The sequence below is a fragment of the Colletotrichum spaethianum genome (assembly GCF_022836535.1).
Source record: "Colletotrichum spaethianum MAFF 239500 DNA, contig04, whole genome shotgun sequence".
In the NCBI taxonomy this organism is placed as follows: Eukaryota; Fungi; Ascomycota; class Sordariomycetes; order Glomerellales; family Glomerellaceae; genus Colletotrichum; species Colletotrichum spaethianum.
Window position 1 is genome coordinate 395,143 of NW_026054774.1, and position 22,497 is coordinate 417,639.

At 53.3% G+C, this 22,497-nt stretch overlaps 7 protein-coding genes and 1 non-coding gene across 8 annotated transcripts; 5 read left to right on the forward strand and 3 right to left on the reverse strand.

The window, feature by feature from the left end:
* Nucleotides 1-1,243: 1,243 nt before the first annotated feature.
* Nucleotides 1,244-3,048, forward strand: ColSpa_02119 (methyl-CpG-binding domain protein 4; the record flags this gene model as incomplete). Its single annotated transcript, XM_049268331.1, has 2 exons — nt 1,244-2,089; nt 2,119-3,048. The coding sequence occupies 2 exons, from the start codon at nt 1,244-1,246 to the stop codon at nt 3,046-3,048; spliced, it is 1,776 nt and encodes a 591-aa protein (XP_049124288.1).
* Nucleotides 3,049-4,172: 1,124 nt separating this feature from the next.
* ColSpa_02120 (pyrroline-5-carboxylate reductase) lies at nt 4,173-5,251 on the forward strand (the record flags this gene model as incomplete). The annotated part of the gene is made up of 3 exons (XM_049268332.1): nt 4,173-4,229; nt 4,411-4,881; nt 4,970-5,251. The coding sequence occupies 3 exons, from the start codon at nt 4,173-4,175 to the stop codon at nt 5,249-5,251; spliced, it is 810 nt and encodes a 269-aa protein (XP_049124289.1).
* A 1,290-nt stretch (nt 5,252-6,541) lies between these two features.
* Nucleotides 6,542-6,637, forward strand: ColSpa_tRNA_058. Its single transcript has 2 exons — nt 6,542-6,580; nt 6,602-6,637. It is a non-coding gene; the product is annotated as a tRNA-Ile (tRNA).
* A 1,166-nt stretch (nt 6,638-7,803) lies between these two features.
* On the reverse strand, nt 7,804-8,088 carry ColSpa_02121 (uncharacterized protein; the record flags this gene model as incomplete). Its single annotated transcript, XM_049268333.1, has 1 exon — nt 7,804-8,088. One exon carries the CDS (start codon nt 8,086-8,088, stop codon nt 7,804-7,806), a length of 285 nt encoding a protein of 94 aa, XP_049124290.1.
* Nucleotides 8,089-13,595: 5,507 nt separating this feature from the next.
* On the reverse strand, nt 13,596-14,780 carry ColSpa_02122 (putative GPI-anchored cupredoxin; the record flags this gene model as incomplete). The annotated part of the gene is made up of 4 exons (XM_049268334.1): nt 13,596-14,129; nt 14,176-14,280; nt 14,330-14,521; nt 14,571-14,780. The coding sequence occupies 4 exons, from the start codon at nt 14,778-14,780 to the stop codon at nt 13,596-13,598; spliced, it is 1,041 nt and encodes a 346-aa protein (XP_049124291.1).
* Nucleotides 14,781-17,438: 2,658 nt separating this feature from the next.
* Nucleotides 17,439-19,362, forward strand: ColSpa_02123 (splicing factor U2AF subunit; the record flags this gene model as incomplete). The annotated part of the gene is made up of 5 exons (XM_049268335.1): nt 17,439-17,463; nt 17,519-17,562; nt 17,618-18,706; nt 18,758-19,019; nt 19,070-19,362. The coding sequence occupies 5 exons, from the start codon at nt 17,439-17,441 to the stop codon at nt 19,360-19,362; spliced, it is 1,713 nt and encodes a 570-aa protein (XP_049124292.1).
* Nucleotides 19,363-20,617: 1,255 nt separating this feature from the next.
* On the forward strand, nt 20,618-21,361 carry ColSpa_02124 (40S ribosomal protein S13; the record flags this gene model as incomplete). The annotated part of the gene is made up of 4 exons (XM_049268336.1): nt 20,618-20,819; nt 20,866-20,925; nt 21,068-21,114; nt 21,188-21,361. The coding sequence occupies 4 exons, from the start codon at nt 20,618-20,620 to the stop codon at nt 21,359-21,361; spliced, it is 483 nt and encodes a 160-aa protein (XP_049124293.1).
* Nucleotides 21,362-21,862: 501 nt separating this feature from the next.
* Nucleotides 21,863-22,450, reverse strand: ColSpa_02125 (Set1 complex component spp1; the record flags this gene model as incomplete). Its single annotated transcript, XM_049268337.1, has 3 exons — nt 21,863-21,938; nt 22,000-22,241; nt 22,301-22,450. The coding sequence occupies 3 exons, from the start codon at nt 22,448-22,450 to the stop codon at nt 21,863-21,865; spliced, it is 468 nt and encodes a 155-aa protein (XP_049124294.1).
* Between the last annotated feature and the right edge of the window lie 47 nt (nt 22,451-22,497).

Sequence of the window (22,497 nt, forward strand, 5' to 3'; positions counted from 1 at the left end):
CATGCAATGGTTCCTGAGGATTGCATCTCGCCCACTGGGCCCGCCCAGTGATGATGGTTGAGAAGTGGACCTCTGGGCAAGTCACAAGATCGGGTCTAAGATTGCGTAACTTGATCAATGCGATAGCAGCCTACCAACCAGGTTATCTCCCCTATCACATAATCTGGGGAAAGGTAACGGAGGAGGGGAGGCTCTGGTGAGGCACCCCTGAACAGCAACTGTTCGAGAAGGCAAGTTGGAAGTCGGAACAGACGGGTTGCAGGCTGCTAGTCAGTGCTAGGTGTCTTGGCTGCTGGCACACAGATAAATGACAGGGCGTCTCCAATAAGCTGGCCCGACCTGGCTCATCATCAGGACCGGTTCGTCCACAGCAGTGACAGGCCAGGAGGCCCCCCTCATGTGTGTTGGACATGTTGATCAACGACAAATAAACAACAACTGACACCAGCACACGCGAGCTCGTAAGCCACACGCCAATGGCTTCAGACAAGTGGCCGCCGGTTTTGTCCTTCCGTTCTCTTTCAACAGCTACTCGGGTGTTTCATTTCAGCCTGGGCCAACGACCAGCGGCTGTTTTCCCCAGATTCGCAGTCAAAGCCAAGCAGGCCCCTCCGCGGGCTGTGTGTGTGGCTGGCTCGATGACGCTGGAAAAGAAGGGTGCCTGGCGAGCCAGGGGATCCGCATGAGGCTAAACAACCGCACCTCTAGCAGGTTTCTGTTGTGCTGAACAGAAAGGGTGTCTCCTGAAAACAGACCTGACGACATCTGGCCTCGCCAAAACCGCCGTTGTCGTTGTTTAAGGCGGATGAACCCCCCTTTTGACACCTGCCTTGCCGTGTTTCTTCCCCTGCGTCGGTTGGGTTTTTTATCTCTTGGACGCTGAAACTGAATGCCATTGACCGCCCACAGAGCACAATGGCGCTTTCAACGCCTGCCAGGCTCATGGCCAATTGAAGGAATCCTACCACGTCGCCGTTACCGTTGAAGCCTCAGTCAACCTTGGGTGGCCTCTCACTCAATGTTCACTGCCCTGGACCTCAAACCTATCTCCGGAAGATTTCAGTCCCTTCCCAAAACACTTTTACGCCCTTGACAAAATTTCGTCCCTGCTCATTCCATCACACACTACTTCAACGAAGAACCTTCACTCAATCCATCCCTGATCCATCTCCGACTCTTCGCATCCAATTCCACGATACCCGCAACACTCGCCCCGACAGTTCGTCCACTCACATCATCAGCAATGGCGCTAGCAGAAGACATTTTCGTCGGTTTCGACGTTTCCGACGAGGACAAGCCGTTCCTCCTCAACGTGCTTCTCGCACCCGGCACACCGTGGGATGAGAAGCTAGCCATCTATGACCTCGGCCTCTTTAGCGGATACGAGGACTGGAACCTGATGCTGGAGAGTGCGGCCTCATTGAAGGAGAAGGACCTGGCTCGCTCGCCGCTTGATGCACGAGATATTCTAGCCTACATCCCCCGAGTTAAAGAAACCACGCTAGCCGCCGAGAAGCTACGCCAGGGTTGGGCAGCGACTGACCAGTCCATCAAGAATCTGGCCGCACTGCTGCGGGTTCATCGATCAGGCCACACTGTTGAGCCCCAGCCTCGACCTCCATCTCAGCCCGCCGTCATCAAGAGGGAGCGAGTTGTCAAGCGAGAAGTGGTTGCCCCCAAACGCGGACGGGAAGAAGAAGATGACGATGAGGAGGCCGAGCCCAAGCAGCGAGTCAAGCGGCACAGGGCCGCTCCCAAGCCATCCACATCTCACTATTTCGCGCCTCTCGCGGATGAGCAATTGCCACGCACCAGACCCGAGCAGCAATCAGTAACTCCGTCACCCGTCGACACGGCCCAGACTGTCACCTCGGCACTCATCCGCAACGGTATCGCCACGCCCAATCCCACACCTCGCAAGCAATCCCAGGAAAACGAGGCCCCGAAGGAGGGCACCACCGCCGGGCAAGACCCGCTCCACCCGCAAGTCACGACCCAAAATTCCGGCGCTGCAGCTAGCGAAACCAACGACGATAACTCTGGCGCTTTAAAAGCCAGCGGCCCGCAGACAGCCGGGAGTCTTCGGGCGGTAACGCCATCCTGGCCATCCCCACACAGCAGCCCATCTCCAACGAACTCGTCCGAATTATTGTCCCCGGAGGAGCTGAGACGGGTCAAGTCAGAGAACTAGCTCCCTCGGAGCCCTCGCCGAGACGGAAAACCGCCATCAAGTCGCCGTTCTTCGGTCAGCCGCAGACTAAGCCGTCTCCTAGATCGAAACGCGTCGGTGGTCTTGTGTCCACGATCCCCTTCCCGCCGCTATCGGCCCCGCGCTTTGGTCTGATCCAGGAAGAGTTCGCCCATGAACCTTTTTGGCTGCTTGTGGTTGTGACTTTCCTCGTCAAGACGGCCGGGACGCTGGCCATCCCTACGTTTTACAAGGTCAAGGAGCGGTTCCCAACACCGATTGATCTGGCTGAGCCGGAGGCGACCACGACGATTGTGGGCATGATCCATCACTTGGGTCTTTCAATTGTACGAACAGCGGCAATACAGCGATACGCCCGACTTTGGCTCGAGAAGCCACCGACAGCAGGCGTTGTTTATAGAGTGAAGAACTACGATAAAAGAGACGTCGAATTGGAAACACTGCGGCCCGATAGTGACGAGGATTCTCTCGAACTCACTACTGGACACGCCGGAGAAGCTGGCGAGGCGTGGGAGATGGGTCACTTTACCCAAGGCAAATACGCTCTCGACAGCTGGCGCATATTTTGCCGAGACGAGCTCCTGGGACGGGCAGAGGACTGGAACGGTAAAGGCGCCGCCCCCAACTTCCAACCCGAGTGGATGAGAGTACGACCAGACGACAAGGAGCTTCGGGCGTGTCTGCGGTGGATGTGGATGCGCGAAGGCTGGGAATGGGATCCCGCGACGGGAGAAAAGACGGTTCTTCGGGATGAGATGCGAAGAGCTGTGAATGAAGGGCGAGTGGACTATGACAACGCGGGCGAATTGGTGATTCTCGACGAGCCGCGGTCAGGCTAGAGTTGAGGGCACTTTATTGGGTCGTGTGAGTGTTTTGATGAACGATCCAGCCCAGACTGGATTTGAAGTTTGGTTCGATACCCGCACCACAGAATGGTGCATTAAGCACTTACGACATTAGACACGACGGCGTCGTTAGACGGGCTGCTCAGGTATATTCGAGCAGCATAAATAAGAAGCACATGATCAAATATGAGCCTTGCCAACACTGACATGACCCAAAACTGGTTTGCCGGAACATCTGTTCGCGTGGTTTCCCCTATACAGCATCAATAATTTCCAAACGGTGTGCTGGCTTGACTTTCTCTTAACCACCTCACCACTGGGTTTGCAGTCTAGGTATGCCGTGCCACTCGAACCACCGCCAATCATCTTTCAATCTGAACTAAACTCGGCGCGTTACCTCGTGGCACAGCATCGCACACCCTGGATCGCCCTCTGGGGTCTGATCTTGTCTCACTCTTGAAGAAACCTACTCCAGACCGTCCTCCACACTGCGTGAGTCGTTGTTTACATGCCACCCTGTGTTGCAATCCCACGCCGGACCATCCGAAGATCAACGGCGTGCCACGTTCTCTCTGCCGCGCCCGCACGTGCATCGCTACCGCTTGTTCCCAATGAACTGATGCTACTAGTCATTCAGCCCTCATACGAGGGATGCAATATGTGATGAGAGTCAGTCGGATACAGCGAGATGTAGCCTCAATGAACCGGCGTGCTGAGTCGGTCGGTCGACATGTCGTCTGGAAAAGGCAGGACCCCGTCGCCCGCCCGCCTCGGACCTCGCAGCGTGCCCCGCAATGTTCGTAGCGCCCTTGTGCAGCGGTTTCCTTTTTGCAGCAGCTGCAGCAGCCGTATCAGTTAGCGCTGTGACCCCACACTAACTATCCTCTCTTCCCCCCCCCCCCCACCATCGCGCAGCGCACACAGGCGGCCCCCAGACGCCGTCTGCGGCAGGGTGGTGCGCCTCTTACAAAAGAGCGATTGGGACGACTGGCTGATCATCGTCGTCCCCCTTCCCCCCGCGCTGCTTTCAAGAGGATCGCGTAGTTTCTGGACAAACCACAACCTTCCTCTGCAACCTCCCACCGGTATTCTTATTTTTGCAGGAAAACGACGCCACGATGGGGTCCCAGATTGACTCGCAAGACGAGTTCACGGTGCTCGTCACCGGCTTCGGCGTACGTTTTTGGATCCCCACCACCCGCCCGTCTCCCGCGACTGCCCCTCCTTTTGCAACCCCGCCATGCCGACGGCACGTTTCTGTCCATCGTGACCGACCGACGCGCCGCGGCTCCCCGTCCACGAACCCCCAATTGCTGAGAAACAGCCTCGCCTGTGACTGACCAGACCGTGCTCTAGCCATTCAAAGCCCAATACCCCGTCAACCCCTCCTGGGAGATCGCCCACTCCCTCCCCTCCTACCTCCCACCGCTCCGCGCCAAGAACCCGAAAGAGCACCCCTCGTCCTCGACCCCTTCCTCCTCCAGCCGGCCCCTGCCGCCCGTCCGGATCCTTGTCCACCCCGAGGCCATCCGCGTCAACTACCAGACCGTCCGCGCCCTCGTCCCGCAGCTCTGGGACCCGGCGACGCACCCGCGCATCGACGCCGCCGTGCACATCGGCATGGCCGGCCCGCGCCTGTTCTACTCGGTCGAGCGCCGCGGCCACCGCGACGGCTACACGTTTCCGGACGTCGACGGAAACCGGCTCGAGGACGAGGATCGGCGGCGGGAGGAGGGGGACAAGTGGGTGTGGCACGGCATGCCGCCCGAGATCGAGACGGGCTTGGACCTGGCTGAGGTTTTGGAGCGGTGGAAGGCGCACAGTCCGGTGAGTTTTCTTGATCTATAAGAAATCGTCGTGTTTCTAGTGCTGGCCATGTCGCCGTTAGAGGTTCAATGCTGACGACGGAAAACAGGAGGGCTCTGACCTGCGGATATCGGAAGACGCGGGCCACTACCTCTGCGACTTCATCTACTTCTCCAGCCTGGCGCACCTCTGGAAGGCGGAGAAGCACCGCAGGGTGACGTTCCTCCACGTCCCGTCGGACGCGTCGGAGGAGTCCGTCGCCCGCGGCACCGAGCTGGCCATCCAGCTGATCCGGTCCATCGCCGAGAGCGAGCTGCGCCGGAGGAGCAAGGGGGTCGAGGAGGAGGTCGTGGCCAATGACGACAAGATTGCAGTCGAGCTGCGGGTTTGATACAGGGATCTGATCCAGTGATCATGATGAGATTCGGTGCGTGGGAGATTGGGGTTCGGCAGCATGTGTCTGACTATCTGGGCGGTTGGCGAGGGGCATCATGGACGGTATAGCATGCGGATGTAGCATGGAGTTTTGTGCTATTTGTGCCGATTTGAGTCGGCCTTCATGAGTGGATAACGAACGGCGTCAGGAATACGAGTCGACGGCCAGGTTACTTATGCAACAATGATTATGTCTCTGGTCTTTGCCTCTTGAAACAATTGCTATGCATAAGATGTTTACACTTTCCTTTGAGAATATCTTCCAGCGTTTGTCGGTTCTAGGCCGGTATCCAGTCCTTCTGCTGGGTAGTCTCGATGTGGAGGGACGGGAGGAAAGTCGACTAATGAGACTAGCGACATCGATCAGCACCACCTCTAACAGCAACTCAAGGGGACGTCATAAAAGGCCTATGATTCCGGAGGAGCACTCTACGTCACGAACTAGCTCCCTCTTGTCGGAACCGCACATTGAAGAAGGTATGGGGCTAGTCTTCGGAGCATTATGCGTGTAATTTAGAGTCCAATCTTCGACTTCGCTTGTGATCGTGAAGGTGAAACCCTCGTATCTTCCTTACCGGCCTTCTGACATGTCTACATTCATGGATGAATACGCCGATACTAACACAGGATGCCGGGAGCGCTGGATGTTATATAACAATGTGTTCGAACTCGGTTGCGATTGCATCAGCCATGCACTCGGTTGTGATTACCACTGTCGCATCGATGGAGCACAGCACCAACAGTCAGAAAGCCGTTCAAAACCCCATTTTTCCGAATAAGCTGCTGACCCACAAGCTACCGTGCTGGTCATCGGCGCTGTACAGTAAAAGTAAGTTGGGGCCCGCCGTGGTATGCGGCGCTACATATATCATCATGTCACTACTTAGTCTCGGCAACTGTTGACAACCTGTATCGACATGGGACATCCTGAGGAGGGCCGGAACATGCTGTGTACGTAAGGAGGCATCTGTAAATAGGGTGATCTCCGCGAAAACACAAATATGTTGTTGAATTCGGTGGACTGAAGAGATGCACTACATGTTACAGATGACCAGCTCAATAGACGTCCAGAAGGGAGGGTGCGAAGACCAGACGAGAAACGAAAGCGCACGGACGACCCGACGACCCACTTTATTAAGTCCTCTCAACCACACAAAACATCATGTCTCTCGGCCGGCAATGCGATCCGTTTCCGCTTCCCCGCAGAGGATGGTTGATATAAATCAAATCTGCGGAAATTCCGCAAGTTCCCGTGATGTAGTTGGTTTATCATATCGTTCTTATAATTACGTAATCCATGTAAGAGATGCGAAGGTCGCGAGTTCGAGCCTCGCCGGGAACATTTTTCTTGAACTTATCTACCTTCTTCATTTTTTGCAACTCGGGTCTTCCCTTTTCAGCATTAACTCTTCTCTTACGGCATCGTTACAACACGCACGAGCAAAGTGGCTTTCTGTGCCTTTCGCTCGGCTTATTTCCAGCCTTCATTTCTCCCTGGTGTACGCATCATGCATCCCTAGAGCCAGCAACGTACTTGTGAGCCCTAGGTTCCGGTTAGTTGAGGTTCTGATTGAGGCGATAAAAATAACGTGGGAAATACATACCATTGCTCCCACTGGTTTTGGAAAATTAGTCTCAGGTAGTCTTTTCAACGATAGTCTCGTACACGAGCCTCTTGCTCCGCCCATTGCTGCCCGCTATATGGTACTAGCAAGCGGTTTCCTCACACGAAAAGGCTGGTCATCTGCGGCAGAATGCATTCTTTCGTAACTGAATGATGGCACATACTGTTAACATACCATCAAAAACTGAAGCAAGTTTCAATGTGGATGCTGGGATTACCGACCTCTGCTACTGGCGCAGGATATGTCAGCGACATGCTTGGGCAGAACTTCCCAAAGCCAAAGGCAGTAACTAGCAAGCATATCAGTGTAACAATCTCACTTAAAGTCAAGAGGAAGGTTTGGGTAAGAATATATTCACGTAAAATATGAATCGAAACCCCTCAGGCGTGGCCCTCGCCATGTCAGGGCACCGCTATACTGCGAGATACTTGCAGAAGATTTCAGGGGATGCACTCGGCCAAGCTCTTTTTATGCATCTAAAATCATCTTCTTCGAACCTCGTACGACTCCACTCGTGGAGGCAAAGTTCTTCAGCATGAATGTTACCAGGCTGAATGTCTTGTGCAGTGAAGCGTCTACGCAATCATCGGCTTGCTACCTCGCCTGGGATGTGAAGGAACCTCGGACCTAATAAGAATCATGTCCGGACGTGTAGTGCAGAACCATAGGGTCACAGATACGTGCGTCAGAGCTCACGTCCAACAACCAAGGACATCTTTTGAGCGATCATTAATGAACGAATCTCTTCTCATTAGCAAAACAGTGATACATGAGTCTTGAGATACATGCATTTCACACTCGAATTATTTTTTTAGTCTTTCCTCGAAATGAACCTCCTTCAGATACCAGCGCCTTTTTCCAATCCACCTTGCACCATTTCCTCTCACTTCCATACCTCGACTTCCCGTCTCCAACCCGCAAATCTCCCGATCTCCGTTTCACTGTCATTGCCCTCTGTCTGGTAATCTCGTACACCGTAAAGTGCGCCTCGGTTAAGCTCAAGGTCTGGCTGAAGCAGCTGCCTGCGGAGGAAGGTGTTGCGGAGCAGGCCCGTGTCTCCTCCACCTTCGACACACCACTCCAGCGTCCAAAACCTGCCGGCACCGGCACCGGCCCCGTACCCACCAAGCCGGAATTTCACAGTCGCATTGCCGATGTATTCTCCCATTTGATTGCTTCTGAAATTGACTTGCTGCTGCAATTGACTGTGTAATCCAGGAACGTGAGATATCTGTCAAGCATGCGCGTGAAACCACTGGCCTCGATCTTGCGGTGGTCTCTTAATGCTTCCACCAAAGTTACACACGGAGCTGCGAGCCCCAAAATCGGAACAGTGTCTCTTGGTAACGACGCAGCCCAATTTGGCCCTCAGTCGCTCTTGAGACAGCAGCCATGCACATAGCATGTTAGTAAAGTGGCAGAGACAGCCCAACAACAACATAAGATGGTATGAATCGAATGAAAGTCCTCTCTGCTCGTTAGTCCTCGGCACAGTCTTTCGTAGTCCGCTGAGTGCGGTATTGTTTGACCGGATAAGTGCGAAAGAAGACATGGACATTGGAATTTCTATGGGTCACAGCAATTTACCATCGGCTTAGACATGCATCGTGGCGTGGTGCATTGCGGTGTTACCACTAGACGCACTTTGGGCACCGGCCTCCATTGCTTTTTGAACTCCGCCAAAGACGCTGGACGCATAGTTGGTAGTTTGTGAGAACAGAGACCGAGTATCCACGACTATATTTCTGCAGTACACCTCGTTGAGCGTGATGCAACTGTTGCTTTGTGCGTGCACGCCTGTTCCTATCAATAGACGCCACACATGAACAGAGCGCCGCGCCTATTCTTCGACATCGACACCAAATTATCTATGTTTCCTCAATGCTCCTAATAGTAAGGACTGAAGATCTTGTTTGTTAGATCTGGTCTGTCAAACTGTTCAAATTCAATATAAGAGAATGGTGAGGTGCTTGTCAACGTGGATTTTGTATGTATAGCACCTTCGCCTCTTTCTGAATTCTAATGTGGCTTTTGCAGCTCCCTCTCGATCTTTTCAGCCTGCTCATGTCTCCCCTGGGAATGGTATGTTCCCGCAAGATTTTCCATGCTGCTAATTGTATCAGGATGCCTTACGCCAAGAATCTCCTGCCGTAGCCCTAGCACTTCTGTCCCAATCTTTTCAGCCTCGTCATACCTCCCTTGATCATGGTATGTTATTGCAAGTGAAGCCAGACTTCTAATCGTCTCAGGATGCCTTGCGCCAAGAATCTCCTGCCGTAGCCCTAGCGCTTCTGTCCCAATCTTTTCAGCCTCGTCATACCTCCCTTGATCATGGTATGTTATTGCAAGTGAAGCCAGACTTCTAATCGTCTCAGGATGCCTTGCGCCAAGAATCTCCTGTCGTAGCCCTAGCGCTTCTGTCCCAATCTTTTCAGCCTCGTCATACCTCCCTTGATCATGGTATGTTATTGCAAGTGAAGCCAGACTTCTAATCGTCTCAGGATGCCTTGCGCCAAGAATCTCCTGCCGTAGCCCTAGCGCTTCTGTCCCAATCTTTTCAGCCTCGTCATACCTCCCCTGGTCGTGGTAGGTTGTTGCAAGTTCGGCCATGCTCTTTATCGTCTCAGGATGCCTTGCGCCAAGAACCTCTTGACGCGACTTTAGCACTTCTATATCGATCTTCTCTGCCTCGTCATATCTACCCTGGGCGTAGTAGGTTGTTGCAAGTGAAGCCAAGCTATTTATCGTTTGAGGGTGCCTCTTCCCAAGAACCTCTTGACGCGACTTTAGCACTTCTATATTGATCTTCTCTGCCTCGTCATATCTACCCTGGTCGTGGTAGGTTGTTGCAAGTTCAGCCATGCTATTTATCGTTTGAGGGTGCCTCTTCCCAAGAACCTCTTGACGCGACTTTAGCACTTCTATATTGATCTTCTCTGCCTCGTCATATCTACCCTGGTCGTGGTAGGTTGTTGCAAGTGAAGCCAAGCTCTTTATCGTTTGAGGGTGCCTCTTCCCAAGAACCTCTTGACGCGACTTTAGCACTTCTATATTGATCTTCTCTGCATCGTCATATCTACCCTGGTCGTGGTAGGTTGTTGCAAGTTCAGCCAGACTTCTAATCGTGTCAGGATGCCTTGCGCCAAGAATCTCTTGACGCAACTTTAGCACTTCTATATCGATCTTCTCTGCCTCGTCATATCTACCCTGCTTGTAGTATGTTGTCGCAAGTGAAGCCATGCTGCTAACCGTGTCATGATGCCTTGCGCCAAGAACCCTATGTCGTATCGATAATGCCTTTGTATCCAACGGCTCTCTTTCGTTCCACCGTCCACGGTCGTACAGATAGACTGATACATCGCTCAGAAGGCTTGCAATTTCTTCGTCCGTACCTGCTTTGCAACTTTCAGCCCAGTCACTGCTCTGTAATGCATGAGGAAGCCACAACTCGCATTCTTCCCAGGCTTCTCGCAGACTCGGTGGGAAGAGGTCTGATACAAGAAGCAAGGCCGCCTTGGAATATTGCGCTGCCTCCTGTCGACGTGCTTTCTGGCTCAAGCTATATCGTGCTGCATCCTGAACAAGCTTGTGCATATCGTATGTCTGCCTAACTGTTTGATCTTTCCGTATAGATAAGAATGAAAACTCTCTCAGTCGAGCCACAGCGGTAGCGACAGCTTCGTCATCTTCGTCTGATTCATCCGAGTCATCCTTACTCTCTGTGGACGAGTCGGTACTGCTCGAACTTTTTCTGTCATCGTTGACGCCTGAGTGTATTGCCGCCCTGATGAAACTTATCGGAATGTTTTGATTATGGACGTAGGCAAGAGTAAGAAGAAGCCGATACGCCATATCATCCTCCTGCCTGATGTGCTCCATCGAAATGGTCCACGTCTCTAGGATGCTGTTCGGAACTTCACGTCGACGATGCCGGTCATGCTCCGACTTCTGCAGAGTTCTCCACCTTTTCTTCCCTTCTTTAAGTCTCAACAAGTACTCTGCCACCGGCGTTGGTCTTCGGCGGATGTATGCAGCGGCTTGCGAAACGGCAAGAGGGAGGCAGTCCATCTCTGCCAACAACTCAGAAACAGCGCCATTCTCGTCAACGGCAACCTTCTCATTTCTCAACGTCTCGAAAAGCGCCGTGGCCTCATCAGTGGTCATACGGCCGACTGACACTCCTCGTCGAGGACCCACAAGACTGCCTACAATCTGTTCGTCGCGGCTCGTCCAGAGCACGGTGCCGACAGGGGCCCGGGGAATATAGTCGTCTAAACAGGTCTCATCAACCGTAGCTTGAGTGGTTTTCGTTCTCTTTCCGACGCCAAAGATGCCGAGATTGTCTGCGTTATCGACAATGAGCAGCCAGCGAGGCTGCGTTTCTATCCACTCGCGCACAGCCCTAAGCAGCTCCTTGCCTTGGAATTTGTCTGTAAGGCCAGCTCTTCTCGCAAGCGCTTCGTAGTCTTGTGTAAATGTCGATTCGTTGTCTGCGTGGACCCAGTAAACGGAGCAGTTCGTCTCGCGAAACCGGCGGTACGCAAACTCGAGCGCTATTTGTGTTTTCCTGTAGCAGTTAGTGCTCTGTGCCTTCAAGGAGCGATGGTGGCCTACCCAGAGCCCCCGAGACCCCAGAGAGCAGCACTCTGGTAATCGGCGACGGGTGGAAGGAGCCTGTCGAGTTCAGTGAAGACATCGGGGCGATCAATTATGTCGTTGTTGTGTTCGAAAGGAACGATGAAGAGGGGTCGCGTGGTTGTAGTGGTCGCTGGTGGGCCTAGAAACTTGAGTTTGTCTTCGAGCGGCGGGGTAGTGCCATGCTTACGACCGTCAGAAACCGTCACGTTGAGCGTCCCACCGGTTTCAACGTGAGCGCCGGGGAACGCAATATGTCCAGATGTTGATCCGAATGAGGTTTGCCCATCCATGGCGGCAGAATCAGTACAGTAAATGATAATTTGGAGGTCTGGTCGCAACGCCGGGGTTTCAGTATGACCAACTGTGAGATGGATCGGTCGCAACACAATGAGGAAATCAGGCTGGCTTGGCCTGCAGGCGTCAACAACACGTGCTTACTTTCTCAGCTGCATCGTGCCCACACCTACAGCCTTCAATCCCCTACCCTGTCGCTGGTATAGCCCGGCCACGAGCCATCACCGTAGCCATCTGTCCAAGTTGGTGTGTGAGATGAAACGCCATGCATCGTCTTCAAAGACGGTGTGTCTATGCAGGTAGTCCTAGACGAACTCTCCCAGAGGGTTTGACATGACAAAGTGCCGCCAGTAGAGTTGATTCGCTGGTCGTACGCTAGTCGCAACCTCAAGGACGACCATCCGGGATAGGGCTACTCCTGTTCGTGCAAATGTTCATTGGTATATGAGGCCTGAATGCTTGATTTCTCTCAGTGAAAGCCCGTTCTCTTGGCTCTGCTAATCGCTTTGAGCTGACTAGACGCCCAAGTTGTATGTGAGGAAAACATCAAAGCCACCTGGGTAACCCGGCTTGGTTCAGGTGCTTAAATACGGGCACGTTATCGCTGCTTCTATCAGCTTCAAGGCTCGCTTCTGACCAAAGGGGTATTGTCGGTATGATAGTCGCTGGGCTCGTATAGCCGTCGACTCTGAACTCGGCTTGATGTTCATTGATCTTTGTGATATTAGGAAGTCTATCAGCCACCAGAAACCGGGTATGTGAATCTCATTACATCCACTAGATCGGCAGTATCGCGTTGCTACGGACCATTAGCTTGTGGACACTTATACTGATCATGACGGGCCGAAGTGCTAGAGGTTCTGGAACAAGGACAACCTGAGGCTATATGACCTTGACTTGGCAAATGCGGCATTGTCATCACCGCCGGCGTTCTGGAGTTACTCGGAACTTTGAGGATGGAACTCAAATACCGAAAAGGTCACTTTGGCAGTAGGCTTCTTAGCCTTCATCTGGTTGTTGACAGCGTCCGACTGTGTGGAGCAACTAACAAGAGACACATGTTTTCAATAGGTCTTGAATAGAAAGCAAAGATGTGCGTAGGTCAGGCTTCACACCAAGTTACTGAACTCGTGCCGCAGATACTGAGAGCATGCTCCTGCCTCGAGCAGCCCATTAACCGACGCGCGGAGTTCCCACTTTAGCAGCCGCCAGCCTCACCAGAGAGTTGACACACGCGGCTTTTTGCTTCATTCGGTAGTTGTAAACAAACACTGAAGAGACAAATGTTTCAAACCTCGAGTGGTCTCTCAGGTCTTTAACTTAGCGAAGGTAATGGATATAGTGAATCGAAGACAGCCTGCAAACCGAACAGCAACAATCCACCAACGCCTTGCCTCTGAAGATCAAACCTTTTGCTTGTTTACATCCCGTCATTATGCATACAACTCCTACTTGCTAGCGTCCCTCACGTTTCTCCTCCTTCGACAGCCTATAGTCGCCCTCCAGCGCGGAAAACGATAGTCGCCAATCGTAACTCGGAATCGGAGAGTTTACCCGGTCCTCGGACATTGGTAGCTCGACTGGTGCGGCCCTGGGGATAGCAAGTGGCGCAGGAGCAACTGGCAGCGTGGACTGGTTGTCTGGGGCTTCGAACACAGAACTTGGTGCTATGGACGATATGCGAGGGTCACTGCCTCTCGGTCAGCTAGGATTTCATTAAGAAAAAAGCACGCATTAGAGTACTCACAAGTAAGTCTGTATGCCGTTAATGGGATGAAAAAATCCGTTAGGCTGAGGGCTCCTCGGAGGTGAGAACTGGCCCGTAGGTGTGGAATCGTGGTACGGACCACCACTGAATGCGCTGTAGTGACTGCTCCTCCATTCTTGAACGGTCGGGGTCTTTGGCCGCGTCACGTAGTTGACTTCCGTAACAGCTGGTTGCGAAGGTTGCGGCGGTTGTGCTTGATACACGTTTGAGGCTCGTCGGTAGGCACGGTCGAGCCCACCACGTCGTCCGCATAAGTAGATCAACCCTCCGCCGAGCAGCAGGAAGGCCAAAGAGCCAACTACAATGCCTGCAATTTGCCCGCCACTTAGGCTGTGGTGGTAATTGTTAATGACGGCACCGTTGCCGTCGGAAGAAGCAGAGCTGCCAGAGCCGCTGGTTGGCTTGGGAGCGTCCGATTCTACAGGGAAAGACTCGCCGGGAAGGATCTGGGTCGTCAAAGGAAGTGCCGCCTCGAGCTGCTTGTCTAGCGTTTTGGTCGAGTTCTGACTCTGTCAGTGGCCCGTCATCGTCTCGAAGCAAGAAATGTCAACTTACCTCGTTGATAACCCCAATCATCTTCTCCTTATAACATGAACCAGGGGCGCCGCAGTAAAAGAAAATCGGATCAGTATCGTTGACAAGGACCCTGTATCGTGGCATCTGTAGAGTGTTAATTGAGGAGTTACAACGCTCCCGTCATTTTACTGACATTATTCGTGATGGCCTTGACAGATTGAGGGCCGCTGTAGAACCCTTGGCGGCCAATATCCACATACTCGTACGGCGTGCAGGGGAAACCGAACTCGGCGCGGATGACAGAGTGAGCATCAGGATAGAAAATCCACTCGATGGTATCGCCGACATTGGCCTCTGTCTTGGAAGGCGTGAACGACCATCCCGACTATTGAAGGTAAGTTTCTATCCGGCATATCAACAACAGAGCGCCTTACTACACCAACGGCAATGGTATGGGTCTCTGCTGCCGCAATAGAGGCAGAAGAACTTTCAGTTGACGACGCCTCTGCCTTGACGTCAAGCGTTTTAGTTGGGCTGGGAGCAGATGCCGCTGTTGTTGTGAGGAATGGTGTTGGTGATATCGGGGTCTGGGCTTTCACCAGGATTGCCAGGGTGGCAGCCCCCAATACTGATGACCATACCATTTCGAACAAGCTGTACAGTCCAGTCACGAGACTCGTAGGAGCATGAACAACAGATGGTGAAGGAAGGGAGGAAGGGCTGCCAGAAGGAGTAAAAGGTGCGTTACAGCAGGGGACCAGAACAATACTTATTTCTAACGGCTTGCTATTGTAAGTGTCGGCCCGAGCAAAGCGACGGGGCTTGAAGGGAACTCGGGCCCAAGGGCTGAGACCGCATTTCTGCAGCTCCTTGCACCACTGTCTGACGGGACGCATGCAAGAGCCTTAAGCTGAGCGCTTAACCCCGGAGTCTGGAGTGTTGAGCCACTGCCGCCTTGGGAGGTCGTCGCGAGAAAGAAATCTACAGGTCAGCATGCAGACGTGAGCCTCCAGACGGAGTGGGGACCTGTGAGATGGCTTGTTCCAAGGTGATGAGTGAGTCGAGCCCTGGCAGTAATGGAACGACTGAGGGTCCCGTCGCTAACCTACGACTAACTGGGAAGACGAAGACCGGCGGGTGGTACACTTGCCACGATACCGATAATCACCAAGAGCGGAGGCAGCAATCATTGTGTTCAACGTTACGTGACGCTTTCTTCCATGACACTTGACCAGGCTAGAAACACACCAACAAGTTGGTCAAAGAGAACGTTTGGTTGCAGTCAAGAAGCCACCGCAAGTAAACGAAAGCCGTAAGATATACCAGCTCGAGAAGATAGAACTATAGTCCTCTGTGAGCCTGCTTCAGAGATCGCGAAGGATCAGATGGGGTGGTTTCTAAAACGTGGGCGAAGCTTGACATCCCGGACACGTTTTTCTGCCGCTAGTGCTCTGTAGGTACTCGGTCCGCGGCTAAAGAATAATGTTTGGTGGCGCCCTCCCTAAGGGTTGCCCGGCCGAGGAAGCGGACAGCCCACGCGAGTAGGGGCCCTCATCGGAGCTGTTGCCACGAGTCCGGCCCGGTGGCCCATGGGGTAAGGCCAGTTCGCCGGACAGGTTGGAGACTATCAAAGGCAAAGCCGTTGATGGCAGAGGGCACTCACTTGGTCTTGCGTCACCCCCAGTTGAGTGTTGCTGATTATGGAACTGTACGTCGGAGCCGAGTACATATAAGCCAGGAAAACGGCTTCGCTGTCCGGGTCGACAGAGCAAACATTCATCTTGAAGGGGGAAAAGAGCGACAGCCCAACTGAGGTACGTTGAAATCGGACAATGCAGACGCTAGAGCATTGGTATGGTCTTAGTGTTGCACTAATGCCAAGCACCGGGCAATGTCTGGCAATCTGGTAAGGCTCAGGGCTGAGAGTGAGACAGCACGTGGACAAGAGATGATGGTACTCCCTTGGAAGCCGACTATGTTCATACTGAGCGGGCATCTTTGATACAGGCTGAGCCCGGTGGCGATGCCGGACATCAGCACAATGGCCAGGGACCAAGTTGAGAAAGACAAGACAACGTCTGCGAGAATGCCGAACGAATGACTGCAGCTCCGGTCTCTCGAAAAGCAGGTAATGCTTAGTCTGAACGATGACCATTTTCTGAAAACCTGGACATCGAAATTGTAATGTCCAATACTCGCTGTGCTGGAGAACGCAGCTCTTCCAATGAAGCGACATCAATGCGAGTGGCCAGGCCCTGATCTTGAGTCTACGAGCTATGGTATTCAAAGCTTTCAAGAATGGACCTGAGAGACCTTCCCAAAGCAGATCGTATGAGAACGCGTCGAATATGTAAGGCTCCTGGACGTGTTGAGCGTGAGCTACATCAAGCAAAGCGCTCAGCGATCAAGCTCCGATGCAATCGTCACTGCACAGACCAAGTTTAAACGTGCGGTGGCTGACGGAATTCCGGCACTTTCGGTGGTGCAAAAATAAGAATCTGAGAAGCAGGAGGAAGTAGGTCGGAGATAAGCCAGCTGCGCGAGCAATCCTTCGAAGACTGCATGAGCAATATGAGACAGACCCCAAATAGATGGTACCCACTACCGCGGCTCATACACGGAAATAGACGTAGGTATGAAATGGCACTTTTAGGCACCAATCAATAGCTAGAGGACGAAATTTAGAACAACCACGGCTCGTTTCTTGCCCGCGAACAAGCTGATGGGTAGTCATGAGATGAGACCAAGGTCGACGACTCGAAAGGCATGAGCAAGATTATGAGTACAATCTACAACTGAAGGCCAGACCATGGCGTTGCAGCAAAGTTTAACAATGAGGATAAGTGTCCGCGAATCATCCATAGAGACCAAGAGGTAAACTCGAGCCGCTGAACCAGCGTTAGAATGTGCAACGAACTCGGTGTTGTCAACGAAATGCTCATCATGATTATGGTGTAGTGCCGGGGTGAGGTGCAGATGTCGTAACGTCCCAGATGCTGCTGCTGTTGTTTACGTCCCTCGCTGACTAAAGAAACTGGGACGTCCCTTAGCGTGGTTTGCAACACCTCAAGCGGGTCCAGAGGCTTGGGAAGACCCACTACTAGCAGAGCTCTTGGCCAATCCGATCGCAGTTTCAGAGCTTGACCTCTCCCGGGAAAAAAGTTCCAGCCTCGCGCCAGTGGACAGGACGACTGCGCCTTTGCCTCACGCGGCAATCTTCATCTCCATTGTCAATCACCCTCTCCAGTCTTGGTTGCCCATCATCGAAGATTAGCCTTGCTACGCCACACGTATCCGCAATCATGAACGGCGACGGCTATTCTCGCGGTAAGTGCATCCGAATTGAAGAGCGCGACCAATTAGCCCCTGGCTCTAACATCAGGCTTTTGGGAAGAAGGACGAGGAAAGGGATCTCGCGACTACCCGGTAAGTCTTACCCACTGCGCCTTCCAACCGAGACAGCGGCTAACAGAGGATACAGAGAGATCGCGACGATAGACGCGGTGATCGAGACAGACACCGAGACCGAAGGCGCTCCCGTTCGCCCTACGATCGAAGCTCGAGGCGTCGCGACGACGAGGACAGCTATGCGACCAGCCGCAGCCATCGCGAGCGCGAGCGAGAGGACAGATACTCTGGCCGCGAGAGACGCGGAGGCGACCGAGAATGGGATCGCGACCGTGCATCATCAAGACGCGATGCCAGAAGAGAGGACGATGACCGCCCGCGAAGAGACCGCGATCCGTACGATGACCGACGCCGAGGCGGACGAGACAGAAACGAGGATGCCAGCTTTGGCCGACGCGAACGCCAGCGGAGCGCGACGCCGCCCCCAAAGAAGAGGGAACCCACGCCTGACCTGACCAACGTCACGTCAGTCCTGGAGCGCAAGCGACGTTTGACCCAGTGGGACATCAAGCCCCCCGGTTATGAGAATGTCACTGCTGAACAAGCCAAGCTGTCAGGCATGTTCCCTCTGCCCGGTGCTCCCCGCCAGCAACCCATGGATCCGAGCAAGCTCCAGGCCATCATGAACCAGCCAGGTGGCCAGGTTAATAGTGCTGCGCTGAAGCCTAGCAACTCGCGCCAGGCTAAGCGACTGCTCATCAACAATCTTCCTCCTTCTGCGACCGAGGAAAGCATCCAGAACTTCTTCAACTTGCAGCTGAACGGACTGAATATTATTGAGAGCACCGATCCCTGCACTAGCTGTCAGCTTTCGAAGGATCACTCGTTTGCTGTAGTCGAGTTCAGAAACGCATCCGAAGCCACCGTGGCGCTGGCCCTTGACGGAATTTCAATGGAGGCCGACGACGCCACAAACGGAGAGGCAGCCGACCAGGGGCTGGTGATCCGCCGGCCAAAGGATTACATTGTTCCGGCTGTGGTCGACGATGTCCCCTACGAGCCGGGTGTCGTGTCCAACGTCGTGATTGATACGCCAAACAAGATCAGCATTGCCAACATGCCCTCTTATCTCTCTGACGAGCAGGTCTCAGAGCTTCTGGTGTCTTTTGGTGAGCTCAAGGCATTTGTCCTTGTCCGTGACAGAAGCACGGAGGAGTCTCGGGTAAGCCCTGATCATTCTAGTTGTTGCGGCTCACACTGACTAATTGCGTAGGGCATTGCGTTCTGCGAGTACGTTGATCCCGCAGCCACGGATGTTGCCATTCAGGGCCTCAACGGTATGGACCTTGGCGATAAGAAGCTTAGGGTTCAGAAGGCCAGCGTGGGTGTCACACAGGTAGCTGGAGTGGAGATGGGTGTCGCCGCCATGTCTATGCTGGCGGGAACGACTTCAACGGACTCCGAGGAGACCCGCGTCTTGCAGCTTCTCAACATGGTGACGCCCGAGGAGCTGATGGACAATGACGATTATGAAGGTAAGGGAATGCTCCCTACTCAAAACCTGGCATATGCTGATACCTCCCAGAAATCAAGGAAGACGTCCAGGAAGAATGCTCCAAGTTTGGCACCGTTCTTGACATCAAGATTCCTCGGCCAGTCGGAGGAAGCAGACAGTCTGCTGGTGTGGGCAAGATCTTTGTCAAGTTCGAAACGAAAGAGTCGGCCAAGAAAGCGCTTCAAGCGCTTGCGGGACGCAAGTTTGCGGATAGAACCGTCGTCACGACCTATTTCCCAGAGGTGAATTCCCTTGATTCTCCTCTTTCCATCCACAGCTCGCTAATCATTTTGCAGGAGAACTTCGAGGTCGGCGCCTGGTAATTGTTTTTGCGATGGACAGCTGGGGAAACAGAAGAAACCATTATGGAAAGGGGCAGGTCTCGGCGGAAAAAGAAATCTCAGGCTAGTCGTCTTCTGACTGCCTTGTAACCAACCAAAATGCTGTATCATAATTCCGTGGCGAGGCGAGCAAGGCATGCACGTGGCATGGAGTATTTTCTCAGTCGCTCGGGTTAGGACAACTTGCGGATGCTTCCTGGAGCTGGCGTGGTGGCTGCGAAAAATGCAAGAAAACTCCATTACACGTTTCTCAGTTTAAGCTGTGGCCGCAGCTTATGTTGTGCTACATGTATAGGCCGACCTTTGCTACCTGAAGTGATCAACATGGGTTACATAGTGGCATTAAACAGATGATCAGAATACGATCAATATTCACAGCGAGTCTCGTGAGCTGGCACAGATTGGCAGAAGGGTTGTTGTACCAGTAATACAGAGTAATGTCAATTTTCTATATCCTATCGTCTCATGTACCGTGACTGTCAGTGCAATCTCCTCGATGGAGCACAAATTTAGCATCACTTGACGCGTGGTTCCATAGCTGAGGATCATCTGAGAGAAGGGTGACCTTGAATACTGTTAGCTTCGTGTCTGAAGAGAGCAGCAAACAAATATGTTGGCGAGGGTGCAAGTATCAGAAGTCCTTTTCATTCATGAAGCCCAAAGGCTTTAAAATAAGAGGTACCAGAAAATAGTGTAAAATGGAGGATCATCATTTGATGCGAGAAGCGTGTGAGTGTAAGGACGTGTATAGCTTACCTGAGAGAGCTGGCGCAAGCGCCGTCACGACACAGTTTCTATGAGCGGCAAACTTGTTTCTCTGGAAAGAGATGAAGTTGAGGGAGCAAAGAGAAAATCTTTGAGGTCCCGAAGCTTGAGGTAAGCAAAGAGACGCACGGACCAAAGAAGAGGCTGCCATGCACGGACCTATGAACCCACCCAGTGGTCCTACTGCCCGAAATTTTCTTGACCAGTCTCTGACCACTTGCAGACAGGACGCCGCAGCAGAGGGAGAGAGAGCGAAGAGGAAGGAGCGATTAATACGAGTGCCCTAATTAAGCGAAGATTCGCCGGCCTCGCACAATCCACTCGCACCGCCCGACCCAGCCAGCCCGCCTCTCGCAACGTATCGCTTTTGATCGTGAACTTTTTTCCCTTCCCTTTTCCCAAATTCGACCAGCGACCGACCGACTGACCCCCTCGTCTCCAGCCGACAACAACCACCACCAACACCGTCAAAATGGGCCGTCTTCACTCCAAGGGAAAGGGTATCTCCGCCTCGGCGATCCCCTACTCGCGCAACCCCCCTTCGTGGCTCAAGACCACTCCCGAGCAGGTCGTTGACCAGATCTGCAAGCTGGCCAAGAAGGGTGCTACCCCTTCCCAGATCGGTGTCATCCTCCGTGACTCCCACGGCGTTGCCCAGGTCCGCGTTGTTACCGGTAAGTTCAAGATCAAGAAACCATGCCATGAAAAGAAAATTTCTAGAATTTGCGACTGACTTTTCCGCTTCAGGCAACCGCATTCTCCGCATCCTCAAGTCCAACGGTACGATCCCAGTTAGATGAAATACTCGAAGCGGCGGCACACGATGCCGAGAATATACCAATTCGTCCGCGAGGAGAAATCCTCTTTACCGCATTTAATGCGCCTCTGCTTGGTCTAGGCTGACAGAGAGATTGATGAACAGGCCTTGCCCCCGATATTCCTGAGGACCTGTACATGCTCATCAAGAAGGTACGTTCCGCTGTTTGGATACAGTCGTTTGGACCCCGTAGGAGGATGACGGAATACTGACCAGGAGAAATAGGCTGTCGCCGTCCGCAAGCACCTTGAGCGCAACCGCAAGGACAAGGACTCCAAGTTCCGCCTCATTCTGATCGAGTCCCGTATCCACCGTCTTGCCCGCTACTACAAGACCGTCGGTGTCCTCCCCCCTACCTGGAGATACGAGTCCGCCACCGCCTCCACCATCGTCTCTTAAGCGCACCCTCGTCGCTACTACGAATGGAATGGTCGTCGCATTGACGCGGTGGATTCTGGTCATGGAGTTGGGGTATTAGGAAAGTGCATTTAGAGCTCTGATGCCAGCTCTCTGGGCCCGGTGGCCGCACGGTTCAGCCGCGGAGGAGGAAAAACACAAAAGTTTTCTTCCCATGTCACTCGAAAGAAGTAGACAAAACATCCAAAAAGAAGAGGAAATTCCTTCCACGGCAACACAAGCGTCATTGTCTGTGTGCGTTTTATGATAAATCAAAAGTTATGAAGAACCCGTGGTATCATTGGTATCATCAGATGACCCTGAAGCGCAATGTCCAAAAAAGACTTGCAAAGACTTTTCTGCCTCCTAAACGCCTAGCTTAAAGCCATTGAAATGCCAAAGGTCCTGCCGCCGCCAACGTCCATGTATGCCATCCGAGCTTGTCACTCGCGTTCGCGTTCCTCCATGTCTATGGCCAAAAACCTGTGCTTATCGCTGGGATGTTCAACCAGACGGCTCGCCTCGCTTACGAGATTCCTCGAGGAGGAACTCGCCCAGGACCTTGAGAGGATTCTTGGGCCTACAAGTGATGATGTTAGCCATAGATCTCTCGAGTTTTTGCCCATAGCCGTGACACGTACTTGTTCTTTCCAATGATTTTCATGCCCTCCAACAGGACGGCGCTCACGTGGCTGTTTATGTACATCCGAGCAGGGTCGCCATGCTCGACCGCCTGATTAGGAAGGTTCGTGGGATGAGTATCGGGGTGAGCTGAACCAGCGCGGGAGCTGGCCTCGCCATTGAGGTTGCGGCTGGGGGTACCTGTTCGGCCGGGGGCAGGGCTGGGAGCGCTCGGAGCTGCCTGCGGGATCGGGGCGGGAGACTGCGAATATTGTGTCAGCGCAGGCCTGTGGAAGACACAGGGATCGCGGAGGTTCCTACCGATGACGGCTCGGCGGCATCAGTCATGATAATGTCGCGGCTCACGGCATCGGCCGACGTAGTCGCAGGCGCGGGTGGCATCGTGGGCTCTGATGTCGTCGGAGCTGCGGTTTCCTGCGGGTTTGGCTCTGTTGTGCTTGGGTTGGACATTGTGGGGGAAAGACCTCTGCGGCAGGTGGATGGTTGATATATATTGG